Source organism: Strigops habroptila, chromosome 9 (assembly GCF_004027225.2).
Source record: "Strigops habroptila isolate Jane chromosome 9, bStrHab1.2.pri, whole genome shotgun sequence".
Lineage (NCBI taxonomy): Eukaryota > Metazoa > Chordata > Aves > Psittaciformes > Psittacidae > Strigops > Strigops habroptila.
This window is the reverse complement of record NC_044285.2, coordinates 24259560-24273382: the sequence shown is the minus strand read 5'-3', so window position 1 is coordinate 24273382 and position 13823 is coordinate 24259560. Positions and strand designations below refer to the sequence as shown.

At 45.9% G+C, this 13823-nt stretch overlaps 1 protein-coding gene across 2 annotated transcripts in view; it reads right to left on the bottom strand.

Moving 5' to 3' along the window:
- LOC115612592 (vascular endothelial growth factor receptor kdr-like) overlaps positions 1 to 13823 on the bottom strand; it is a 124425-nt gene that overhangs the window by 72424 nt on the left and 38178 nt on the right. For both annotated transcript variants that reach the window (XM_030497068.1, XM_030497069.1), the window contains exons 4-5: positions 4091 to 4218; positions 263 to 422 (exon numbers count right to left, since the gene is read on the bottom strand). In XM_030497068.1, the coding sequence (XP_030352928.1) occupies positions 263 to 422; positions 4091 to 4218 (288 nt within the window). The remainder of the gene's footprint in view (positions 1 to 262; positions 423 to 4090; positions 4219 to 13823) is intronic.

The window sequence follows — 13823 nt, the reverse complement described above, 5'->3', positions numbered from 1 at the left end:
CAAAGCCTTGGTGGGGGTTGAATAAAATGCTCCTAGTTTGTACCACCTCAACGCTTGGTCATTTTTCAAACCCAGGAGTGGATCAAATCCAAGTTCTACTGAATAGGAAAGAGGGAAAAAATGAGTTTGCTTGGACTTGCTACAGATCCATACCAATTAGATGTATCAAATAGAATTGAGGCTAACCAAGAAATAATACCCAGGGGCTTAGCTATGAAACAGAAACCTTGTGGTGACTGCTTGGCGCGCGGCCGTCACTCACCCAACCTCTGCGCGAGGTAGTAGGAAGTGAACACGCTTCCATTCACTGTTGCAGTGCATGTGAGGACACCAGAGTAAACGAAAGCATGAGAGGGGATGACAAATCCTCTTCTTGGGTCCCACACCATCCTCTTGAAGTTCATCTCTACAGAATAAGGATACTGAAAGAGAACAGATGGGAGGCTTGTGAGACGTTCCCTTTCCCCTCAGACCATAGAGGCAACCAGCCAAGGCTGTTCTTCTTTCCAGGCAGGGTGGCTGTTTGACCTTTCCGACTGGTTGGTGGTCTCATTCCACACATATCTTAAGCAACATCAACATAAGCAAATAGAAAAGCCCTCCCTAAGGTAGGACTGTCTTTGAAATCCAAAACTTGGACATTGTAACTGGGGCTTTTGATTCAGTAGCTCCGGTCCTCTCACATCTTAGGCAAAATAGCATTGCTACCCACTGTAGGAACCATGTCCTTCATCTCTTTACTGGAAATAATTACACCTATCTTATAGGAATTCTGTTGGGTAATCTTTCTGTAAGTGTTTAAGAACAAAATTTGCTGATTCTAATGCTACGTGTAGCTACCACGTGTTCTCCTGGGATCTCATAGTACTTTAAAAATATTTATGAAGTGAAAAAGAGAATCATTCATGTCACCAACTCACCTGACAGCAGTCATCTATAAGCTATAGGCTATGGCTAGTCATCAGGTTCTCCCTATACCACAGAGAGGGATGAGGCTCTTTCAAAGCAGCCTTTTGATGTCCAGGAGGCACAGAAGGAAGCAGCCTGGATGACTTAAGGTGGAAATCACAGGATGCAGGAATAAGAGGATTTAGTAACATAGACATTTTTGGTCCTAAATTCATAAATACTTGTAATGTTCTGAAGAAATGGTGTCTATAAGTTCTGCTTATGAGGAAGGAAGAGACCTTAAAGCTCATCCAGTTCCACGGGCAGGGACACCTTCCACTAGAGCAGGTTGCTCCAAGCCCCTGTGTCCAACCTGGCCTTGAACACTGCCAGGGATGGGGCAGCCACAGCTTCTCTGGGCACCCTGTACCAGCGCCTCAGCACCCTCACAGGGAAGAACATGAGAATATGCAGCACTTCTGCTTTTATTCTTCTTGTTATGCAGCATGCAATTTATGTTCCTGTCTCCAAACAAACAGCCATCCCGTGTGGCAGCGCAGTTTAAATAGGATTCAGTTTAAATAATACTCCTGTTCCAAAGAAATTTCAGCTTCAGGCTTTGAGAGCTGATGCTCATACGTCCCATATAGACACAGGTTGGCATTGATTTAGGTTGCTTGTTATTACATTTCCACCACAGACGAAAGACAAAGGAATTAGGACCATGGAACAGTGACTGGTGATGCTGCTGGGGGCATGAGGAGGCACAGCAAGACAGCAGCTTTCTTTGGGAACAGCAGTTCTCTTCTGACAGTCGTAGGAAACATGGAGTTCACGTAAATACTCTTGAAGTAATCAAGCTGTGGCATCTCTGCTCCGAACCATTAGGGAAACTCAGGGAAATTACAGCAAGAGGTCTGAGACCTGAGGCTTAGTCGTGCTTTAACACCCATGAAGGTCAAAGCTGTAAGTGGCAAATGCACGCTGAACCGCATCGGTGGCTAACCAGATCTGACAGGGCTGAAAAGGCTTTTTTTGCCTACAATTAAAACCATGTTAAGCAACATTAAAAGATTGAACTGTGTGTCTTAGCATGGGTTTATTAATAACAAAGATGATATGCAGAGTTAGCTGGGATCTGTTTAGTATTAGCAAGAGGTACCTTTCCCCATACATATTTAAAGACCAGAGAGTGCGATGATTTTAAAGTATAATGGTAACACGAGGAACCTCATTTACGGGAGAAAAAAGTACATTTTCTACAAGAATAATAAAATGTGATAAAGCTGAACTTCATGGTTTGGCAGCTCTGCTCCCTGAAGGCGAGGGGAAGGCAAAAATAACCCCGCTCAGGAGGCCCTTTTCAACACTACCCACCATGAAACATCTTCATAAAATATGCAAAAATATATATTTAAACAATCAAACCCAAAGCGTCAATGCTGCTCGAAGGAAATCGCAGTGGCCTTCCTCCCTTTGAAGTGCCTTGTCTGCTGCGGATTAAATTTGGAAGAAGAGGATGTTCTAAATCTGTCTGATCGCCCTGTTCCCCCCGATCCTCACCTCCACCCCTCTCCCGCCCCGCTTCCTCTTCGCACGGGAAGCCGCCACCTTGGCTCCACACGGCGCTACGACATTCCCAGGCAGGGCGAAACAAGCGCTGACTTTCCATACATGGACCCGGGGCTGGTGGCTCCCGAAACCAGTGCTGCTTCCCAAAGATTTCATTCCAGCAGCAGCTTGCAGCAAGGTAAAGGACTTGAGGAAGAAATTCTTTATAACGAGGGTGGTAAAACACTGGCCCAGGTTGCCCAGAAAGGTGGCGGATGCTCCATCCCTCAGACATTCAAGGCCAGGTTGGATGTGGTTCTGAGCAACCTGAACTAGTTGAAGATGTCCCTGCTTGTTGCAGTGGGGTTGCATTAGATGACTTTTGAAGGTCCCTTCCAACCCAAACTATTCTGTGATTCTATGACTTCAAGTTTGTGTTTGAACTCATTACCAGGAGAGAATTTAGCTGGCGAGCAGCACTGCCTATAAATAAGGGAATAAATGTGGAGGTCTGCTTGGTCCAGGGTCCAAGGGCACATTTAGGCCCACGTGACTGTGCTGGCAGCAGATCCCCAACAACGAATTTGGTTGAAGCAGGCTAAAACAAGATGGGGATGTTTCATTTTTATAGCCAAGGAGGAGAAGGTGATAACACTTATCCAGGATAAAGGGCTAAGCTATAACTGGAGAGGAGCCTTATTCCCTCCTCTTTTAATCCCTACTGGCAACATTTAAACAGAGCTCTGCTAAAGCCATCAGGCCAGTGCTGTCCCTCGGCACGTCTACTGGAAATGTGCCATTGGGCTCAGCAGGAGCCAGAGCACTCTCTCAAGCCTCTGTGATCTCATGTGCTGTCTCCCAGGAGAAGGAGACATCTAAGACATCTGACTGCTACGAGGAGCAGAGGTGCATCTCTGTCTGCCTGTGCTCCACTGGCACACCCCATCCAGCAGAACAACCTCATCTCCCAGCCCCTCCAGAACACCCTGTGGAAAAGGGACAGAGGCAGAGCTGTTGTTCCCATTGGGACAGTTCAAGCAGGGGAACAGAAAGACACATCTATTAGGTAAAGCCAGGATGGGAGCCAGGAGACCTATGTTCTGTTCCTCACTCCATGGCAGGCTTCTCTACAGATCAGTTCTAAAACCCTTTAAATGAGTGACCAGACCTCCATCAATTGAGGAAGCCCCAGACCTTCAATTTCCATTTTTATTACACAAAATGGCCTTGGACTCTACAAACCATTCTGTAACCTTGGCATTCAGCTGGAACTGCTGCCCAAGGGATGGATGCTGCAGCCGTTTATTCCCAAGGCTGAAACTTGCTTTAAATTTATGAAATTGAGCAGAAACGGGCAAACAGCTCTGAGGAGGTTCAAGGTATAAAACAGAGAAGTTTTCAGGAGGATAGTGAATAGCCAGGTCTTACACTAAGAATTCTGAAGAAGAATTGAGCATTCCTATCTTTGCCAATTTATGGAGGAACATCAAGCCACAAGATGAGATAAATATGTGATAAACTCAGCCTGTCCCCCAGAACACCCTTTTACACAGCTTGATAGCAATACACTAGCCAGGCTCATCCATTGTAGCTTGTATTTTACCCACTGTGCTGGCAGCCTCTGAACTGATTTTCTTCAACACTCACTTACCTGGGTGAGCTTGGGTTTGATATCTGGCGAGGTGACTCGGCAAGGGACAACAACTGTTTTCTTAGCATCTAAAATGTAGATTATTTCGGGATGCTCCGGGTGAATCTCCACAAATGGATTTTTATAGTCTGCAGGGAAAAGAACACTGATTTGCAAAACTGCTCCTTTCACTCATCAGTGACCATAAGGGCAGGGTAATGGGGTGGTAAACTGCCCATAGAAAGCTCATCTGGCATGTGACAGGACATTCAGTCATGTCGTGATTCTTTGCAAATGCCACTGTCATCTAGGGATTACAGCCAATGGCCAAGAATGGGCTTACCCCATTTCTAACCCTGTTTTACCAGTGAAATCTTATAAAATCTCCTTTTCTTATCTGTTCTCCATCTGTAAAAATGAAATTTGTAAATCAGCTCCACAGGTCTCCATGGCACTGTAGTTGTTGTCCCAGTGCTCTGAATTTCTTTCATAGGTGATATCACCCTGCAGCACTCCTGAATTCCATTGTTACAATGGGTTTACAGCAGTAAATGTAAATCTACTGAAAGAGAAAAGCTTCTTTCTGTAAGTGAAGATCTCCAGAGTACTGCAGAAGGCATACAAAACAGGGGCTGTAGATCCAGGGTAGGCAAAGCCAGGCAATAATAATGTGTTTAACCCAACAGTGAAGGGACCTGGTCACACTCTTGGGGAACTGTGGGATTTTCTACAGATCTGCCACAATAAATAAGGCTGCACATACATATACAATAGAAATAAGGAAGAATCTGAGGTAGTTTGATGAGATAAAGCTTCTGAGTGTCCTTCACTGGTTTTTCATTGTATGAATACAATGCTGGTCATCAGAAAATTAAAATCATGTTTATGAAATCCTAAAACCTTCAAGATTTTTCTAGAGTGCATTCTCTAACTTGATATTCTTATGGTACAAAGTTTCAAGTACCCTTCAGCTAATGCAATACCAACACCACCACAGGGTGTAAGCAGTCAGCCACTTTTGGGTTGGATTATACTGCTGATAGGAAAGGATGTGGTCCCTGGACAATACCCTCAACCTGCTTATCCTCAGCTTGGGACCTGCCTCCACAAACTTAATTATAGTTTGGAAATTGAATCACCTAAAGCATGGGAAGTAGCTGACATGAAAAGGTTTGCGAGCAATCTGGGTTGCAAAAATATGCTCTGAAGTATTGTGGTAGTACTTTCAAAAAGGATGTGCTATGAGGAAATTAAACCCTCATCAAGCATTAAGCTGAGGAACCTGGTCTCCAGACCACAACTCTGTACCTTGTTCCAATCCCTAAAACTAACAGGAAATACTGATACTCAATCCAGTGTTTTAAAAGAAGACCCTGGATTGTTAAAAGTTGATCCTTGGATTATTCCTTATAGAAAAAAGCAGACAAAGTAGATTTTTGTGTATTTGCAACAAACAGAGTGCAAAGAAGTATGAGGGGAACTGTATTCATATCTATTTCTAGATAGCGATAAACTATCTAGAACAACTGATGTGCCATGTCACAGGGGGACAGGACAAGAATAAGGGCAAGAGGAAACTTGCTGTGAAAAAGGGAGCTTCTTGATACCAAACTTCACAAATCTGGATCAGGTTTTGACTAATTGCTTTGACTGAAAAGATGGAACTGTGAATTTGATCTATTCCTGCCAGTACTTTTAGAGGGACTTTCAGAGCAGTGCTGTTTGTTTAAAAAGTAACATAAATCACAAGGCAGCAGCTAAGCAAATGTTAAACAGTCCTAAAATGTCAGAAAATATTGAACTATGCAGTGATTGAAAAGTCTTAGTCAAAGGGGATACAATTTCTCAAACATATTTCCTGTTCAGGGAAAAGAAATAATGACTTAACCCCATTCTCCTCCATTACCTCTCCCCACCTCCAACACTGACCTCAACCAACTGTGCAGATTCACCATAGACCCAAAAATAATCTACTGTTTCCAGCTGTAAATAGGGCAGATGCTCATCATGGTGGCACTAAATGACTGAAGAATGGGAAGCATGAGTTTACAGAAGTTGTATTTCATTCTTAATTGATTTTAATAGCAGCCTGCACCTGAATTGCTGTATGTGCAGCCAGCAGCTAGAATTACACTGTCCCAGATCACAAGCTACAATCTGAAGCCAAAATATATAAATCTAGCCTTCTAGCATCCGTCTGTGGAATCTAGATAGTGTTTATAAATCCCTGTGCAATTAACAACAGCAAAAGGCAGTTTGGGGTTATAAAGATGGGGTTGGGAAAGGAAGGGCTGGCTCGAGCTGTTATTGATTGTTGATCAGTAGTGGATGTCAGGTCTCAAGGGCATTATTCTCACTGTTTTGAAAGGGAGAAAAAGGTTTTCTATTTTATGGGTCTCTCCCTTTCCTACAGTGAGGTTTCCTAGAGCCCTGTGCAGCGAGCAGATGGCTGTCATTTGTGTTATCTCAGTGCTCTATCCCGTTTATAGCCTTAGCCTGAAGAGTTCTCTGTCTACCAAGGGCCTCCTTTCCTCCCTATCTCAGTGTCAATATTGGAGCACCTAAACAGGGTGGGATACTTGTGTGAGTGAGTGGAGCAGCTCCTAATGTGAAGATGCTAATGTGGTAACTACTTGCAGGGCTAAACTGCTACAGTTTTGACATGAGAGCTTAACCATGAGGTTAGGGCTACACTTTGGCCATCAGGGGAATGGGATCCTGGAATGAGAGGAAAAGGCAGTTGCAGGTGAAGGTCAAGCACTCGCTATATAACCCTGGGTATGTCAGGGAGGCTTTTTTGCCTCCCTAACTGCAAACCTTTGTGCAAAAGAAAAACTAATATCACCTGGCATTAAAGGGTACCAGGACACAGAGTCCCAGAGCCAGCCCCTGTTGGTCCTGCAGCATGCGTGTGCTTTGCTCCAGCAGCTCTAAATCCCACATAAGCAGGAGCAAGCAACAGACCCTACTGGGGTTGGGAAGGAGACACTGAGCACTTCCCAGGCAGCTGGGCTGTTCCCTGAGGAGATAAGCAAATAGAAAGTGGCTCAGCTTTGGATCTTAACAAAATGACAAAGAATAAATACTGAATAGGGAACTAATCAACTGCCAGCTGATACCTTCGTTATGGTTTGTGCAGGCAAAAAAACTGAGTCCTTCATGAAACTCCCAAGTAGTTCAGGCTGTGGCATGGAAAAATGATCTGCTGGAACATCAGGAGTGTCACTGTCAGCTTTCCACACACATCCACCACCCCAAGTTCATCAGCAACCAGTTAACTGCTTGTAAAGAAGTCTCTCAGAGACAGAACTTCTTGGAACAAAAGATACAGGGTTACTTTTCCTTAAAAATGATAACCTGAGCCTCAAGGGAGATCTCCAATTCCAGATGGCAAAAATCAATTGCACTCAAGTGCTGCAATGTGGAGAGCTGTGGCATGGGAAATGCAGGTGTCATCCTCTCTCAGATACCAGCACTGAACACCAAGGGGGAAAACTGTCAGCAAAGAAACACTTGATGAAAATAGAGTCTTTCCCTATAGCTTGGCACATCTGCTCCTCCTGAGCTGGGAGGTAATGTGCCCTATGAATCTCACCCATAAAGAAACACCTATCAATTCCCATAGGATAAAGAAAGAGAATAATTTACCATGGGCTGCAAAGCATTAGATGCGAAGACAGGCAAGAGCTGCAGCATGCTGGGGACTTATCAGCTGCAGCAGCAGGTCCAAGGCGAGGGAAAGGCTCCTTCCCTTCAGTCTCAGACTGGCCGTCTGGCTCTCCAGGTCAGTGGAAGTTTGCAGGAAGCTGCAGCCAGGCCGGGGTGTTACTGTTTACCCAGCAGGGCCCAAGAGGGAACACAAACACCAAGTGAAGGAAGCAGAGGCAGCGGGATGGTGGAGGGGAAGGAGCCTGTGGTCCAGCCACGGGGAACAGCCAGGCAGCAGCATCAAGCACAGAGCAACTCAAGAGGTCAAGTGCCTACGGGAACATTGTTCACCTCCAGGCAGTGAAGCCTTTCAACCCACAGCAGTGTTTAAATTCTCTTTCTATTTGGGAAAAGAGATCAATTGCTGCTTGAGAGGCACTTGGGGAGGGTCCCTGTGAGCTCAGGGGTGTAATAGCAACTGCCTGGGGAGCAGGCAGTGACAGTGTGTGAACACTGATGCAGGACTCCTTCCCCTGACAATGACATCTGCCCTTCTGTTCAGTGGTATCTGGAATAGAGGTGACTATCTATGGGAAGTGGTGGAGGGCTGGAATTATGTCATACTCACTTGGCATTTGAATCCCACTCTCCAGAGAGCTCATGGCCCATCCTGCCAGCTGAGGATGCTGAGGGACTTAAAAGCCCTCAGCACTGCACCCCAGCATGTTGTATACTCCTGCAGCTCTTTACCTTAGAGCATCCTATCACCTGCCTGCGTGTTGGAAACATCCTCCTGAGGCACACACACAGGATTTTGTACAGGATTTTGGGTGCTTTCCATTTCTCCTCATGCTGCATACGCCGTGACAGCAATTTGTCTCTTGATATTTGTATCATATCTAAAGCTGTGGAGATAACATCACTTCTCCCTTCAGATACTATTCCATCAGCCCACAGAGCTGATAAGCACAAAATGGCCTTTGAGGACAGTAATCCAGGGCTGTTCATGTCTGTGAAATTCCCGAACATTCTCGTTTTGCTTCTCACTTTGTTCCTGCTAAGGATAATTCTCTCTCCCTCACTATTTTCTACATTCAGTTCTACCTTAGCTGGGAGGCCTGGGCAGAGTTTCACAGGTTCTTTAAGTTCATGTTTTGACATAATCTCCATGAAGTTTGCCTTCATCAAGGTCAAAAGCACTGAGAGGAGGTTTATAATCTGTTCTTTACGCTAACAGGAGCATTAGCAAAGTGTCACTTGGAAAGCTTTACAAGGAAGTTGCCTGGTCTGCTCTATTCCTGCTGGTAACCCACCAAAGCTGCTTCTAGCTACAGGAGTAACTTCTGTAAAGTCACTTGGTCTGAAACTGGATCTTTGCAAAGAAAGGACTTTTCAGTTTGGCAGGTCAGGGAAAAGAATTGGTGCTGGAATGCTCAGGTTAAACAGAAAACAGAATATTTTCTCTTCAGGCAAAACAAAAGTGACTGCAAAACCCCCAGGAGCCGTTCTGAGTCAACATGAAACATTCTGGTTTGGTCAAATTCTTCCCCTGGAGATTCCTATTAGGAACACAGGAATATTTGTAGAGAAAAATAGTACTTTCAAAAGTGGTACTTCAAAAATTGCGGAAACAAAATGCTTCTCATTGCCAAACAAATAACAGCCAACATGGAAGGAGTCAGTGAAAACAAAAGATCTCCATACTGTGGCTGGAATTGTGCTTCCAGAACAATTCACAAATTGTGGCTCCCCACAACAGCAGAGTTCAGGCAGACACAGAGTCCTGCAGCCCCATCATTGAGAACAGGTCTCCTGCATTAGCTGCTGCCAGCTGCAGAGCTGGGCTACGGCTCGGCCACGAGCAGTTACTCAGTGGGTATGAAATGGGAAGGAAGAAGAAACGTGAGTGTGATTTTGGCTGTCAGGTTTTCATATAGGATTTCTTTATCAATGAGTAAGGGGATTGTTACCTCTTCCTGCTGGGCTGTCAAGTGCTGTCACTGTCGTAATGCCAGGAACTTACGCTGCTCACTCAACGTTATATCTTACAAGGCTCCTCCACTTATAAGTGACCCTCTAAGATATGATTTGAAGATACTGAATGTCTTGTTTCAGTATTGAAAACATCTGTCTTTTCCCTTGGATCCAGCCCTAACACTTGCGGAACAACAGAAAGGGTCCTGCACAGTGACATAGCCTGTATTCCCATCTCCCGTGTCCCTAAACACTGTTAACTAGGATATGATGCCAAACCCTTCCACCACTCTGTGCGAGACAGGCGGCTTATCTGGTGGGCTCCACACCCAGCAGACAGGACAGCGTTTGCCTATCTCAGCTTGCTGAGTGTTTGGCAGCAAGTGTAGCTGTCTCAGTGTCTCCAGTGCAAAAGAAAGGAGGAATGCAGCTCCAGCCCTGTCCTCACTGGTAGTATCTTCTGGAAGGCAAGCCAAAGCCAAGTCAGAGCTGTCACCCTGGCCCTGCAGTTCTGCTTCTCACATTCACATTATCTCTGTGAACTGTCAAGAGAATAAAGGAGGCAAAAATGGGCTTCAAAGAACATCACAACTAAAACATGATCTCATGTGAGGAGTGCTTTCATGTACTTCCATCCTCTTTAGATTGCTCTTGGTGGGGAAGGGATGAAGAAGATGGGGCTTCACATCTCTGGACTGTAGTTTGATAAAGAAGAGACTGTGGTTGATGTGACACTTTGTCCTGCTGCAGTATTTGTACCACTTCTCCTGCTCATTCTTTGCAATAGCAAGGGAGAGCTCATACCCTTCCCTGGGGATGCCTTGCTGCTGGAGCAGGAGGTGCATGCTCCAACAGGACAAGCTGCTTGGATGCATCCCCCTTTTCCTTCAGAACGGCCTTAACAGAACTTGTGCTGGTGAAGGAAAGCAAAATAGAATTGAGCTCATGCTCCTTCCTCCTTATATATTGAGTGAGTGGTACAAAGAGAGGTAGCAAATCCCTCACTTCTTCATAGAGCTAAGGGCTGCAAGGAGAAACTACTGCAAAAGCTCAGGCAGCCTTTCAGCTCGTGCAGAGGTCTTCCTGCAGACACCCTGAGGACTTCTATGCTTTAAGACAGTTGCTTGGCTGATACAACAGTATTTCAAATAGCTGAGAGCTGCAAGTCCTGACTTCTGTCTAGGCTGGGGCCCGGGAGAGCCCTTTGGGAAGGTGGAGTGAATCTTTGCTTGATTTGTCTTTTCTTTCCTCCTTCTCTAAGCCATGTTGAATTTTATGTGTGCCCTCAGAAACACTCTAGAGAGGCTTTCTGTATTTTAACACAGAATAGACATCCTGCCCTTTGCTTTGGAGAGGGATCCCAAAGGCTGAGATAAATGAGGATGTTCCTCACAGGGAAGTATCCGTTTGGTAGGGAAGGGTAATTGCGGAAGACAGCCAGAAGCAAATGGCACTGGTGAGCTGGCTTGGGAAGGTTTGCAGTGGAAGTGCCACCCACATGAGGCTTTCTGACTTGGCTTTACTGGTTGAGAGCTGGCTCAGCAGAGACAGGATACTGTGGATGGAGGGTGGGCTTCCCTCTTCCCCCTGTGCTCTCACAGAAGCCACCAGAGAGTTCCTTGGCTGCTCTTCCCATTCAGCATTCCCCTGCAGAGATGATCCCTCCGAGTTGCAATGAAGCTAATCCAGGCAGTTCAAAACCACCCAACTAGTTCTGTTCAGCCCGAAGCTGCTTTGTATTTCCAGCAAAGAGATGGGCAACGGGAGAAGGGGGTTGTCTTGCTCTTTAATTGTGATCCTTGGGACTTGCAGCTGCAGCGGGAAGCAGAAAAGGCCTCGGGAACAATTACTCAGGATAAAGATCCTGAGTTCTCCCCCCAGATGGCTGGTGCATGGAGGCTGACCCTGCCACCTTCGGGTCCCTCATGATGGGGCTGATGTGCAGGGTCACAGCTCGATTGCACCGGGGGGAAGAGCTGCTGAATGCCAGGTCCTGACAGAGCTTAGGAGCTCCACCAGGGAGGCTGTAAAAACAGAAGCAAGCACAGGAAATAATAGCCCATAAGCAGCGCTTCCGATACAATCATGTTCTCATTTCGGTGTCAAGCAGCAGGCCAGGAATGAAGGGAAAAAATACCATTCCCATTCCTTTTTTGGCAATAATGGCTCGTAACCTCAGAGGAATCTCCAGCCTTCAGGGTCTGGCTCTACATTTTCTCACTCCGTCTGGCTCGGTCTCATAAACACGCTGCTGAGCACTTGCTCTCTCACAAGATGTCTGGTGAGATGGCTTTTGGAGCTCACCCTTGTCTGGCACTCTGGGAACTGAGAGTTTCTTCGCTTGGAGACAACTGATGGGTTTCTCAGTGATGTCCAGACATCAGACCAGTTTCCTTAAGAAGGCATGTTTAAATATAGAAGAAAATCATAGGTAGGTTCTGAACGCCTTGCTTAACTCCACAGTTCGTAGAGCCCTCACTAAAGAGCAGCTTTCGTGTCCTTAAAAGAGCCCACTGGCTTTCAACAAACATACACAGGAGTTGAATGGGAGGAAGAGCATGCCCTGAGGCCAGCATCCATGCTAAGGTATAAATAGCTTCATTTGACAGGGGCCAGGCGGCTTCCTCAGCCTGGCAGCCAGATCCCAGCAGACACTTGCATAGACTTGAGGATGGAACATCTTGGGATTGGAACAGCTAGGACATGGATGCAAGGGATCCCTGCTGACTTGCCTCTCTCACTGCTTCACCCATGGAATGTGTAGTACAAGCTGGTTTATTTTCTACCCACTTTTCCTTCAGTAACTTTTAAAGCACAGGAGAGCCACAAAAATGATCAGAGGGATGGAGCGCCTCTCCTGTGTGGAAAGGCTGAAAGTGTTGGGCTTGTTCAGTCTGGAGAAGAGAAGACTCTGGGGAGACCTTGTTGTGGCCTTTCTGTACTTAAAGAGGCCTATAAGAAAGATGGGGAGAGACTTCTTAGCAGGGCCTGTTGCAATAGGATGAGGGGTGGTGGTTTAAATTAAAAGAGGGAGACTCAGGATGGATGTGAAGAAAAATTCCTTACAATGAGGGTGGTAAAATCCTGGCACAGGTTGTCCAGAGAAGTGATGGATGCACCATCCCTGGAGGCCAGGCTGGATGCGGTTCAGAGCAACCTGATCTAGTTGAAGTTGTTTCTGCTCATTGCAGGGGGTTTGGACTAGATAAGCTTTAAGGTGCCTTCCAACCCAAACTGTTCTATGATTCTATGAGTAAGAGCTTTTAGAGCAGGGAAGGCAAACGACACAATTAAATTGCATCTGAGAAAGGCCAATCATGGAGGGTGATTGGGAGACAAGAGCCATGCAGTGCTGTTTTCCAGGGGAACCTTGGCACTGCAGGCTCAAGCCAGAGGACATCCTGCCATTTATTTCAGATTCGCCCTGTTCCAAGTGCATCCCTGACAAGCATTCCATAACTTGAGAGATTTTCTTAAAGAAAACCCTCAGGCAGTCCCAAAAGATCTGTAATATTTCCTGCACGTGCTCCTGCCTTAGAGTGATGAAGGCCTGGGTAGGCAGCCAGGGCATGAGTCAGGAGAGAGAATGGAGTTTTCAATGCACTATTTCCTGCAGCGTAGGCATCAGGCTGGGTTAACAATGTGAGATGTGGGGCATCTGAGCGGTGTGTAATGAGAAAAGGAAACAGCTCAGCACAAGAACTGGGGTGGATGAAGCAACCAGGGCTTAGAGTAACCAGAGAAAATCAGAAAAAGGTAATAGAAAGGGATCTAAAAAAAAAATGACTGCAGGAACTACCAAGTAACACCAAAAAGGTACTTTTCCATAAGAGGAAGACTTGCTGGGAAAGCAGGATGAGGGTGGAAAGGGGCTCTTTTCAGCAGACAAAAAGAGACAGGAAAATGTCACCCCCATGAACCAAACAGGGGTGCTCACCTGGTTTAGCAGATCCCAGGCCCCTTGGGATGGAAGTCACACCTTGAGAGGGTGTCACCATCATTACTAATACCATGGGACTGTCAGAGCTGCCCGGAAAATACATGTTTTCTGTAAGTTTGTGAACTGTTGAAATAGTATCAGACTCACTGTCTCTCTAGCATTTGTTTCAGGAAGAGGAGTCAAGAGAATCAC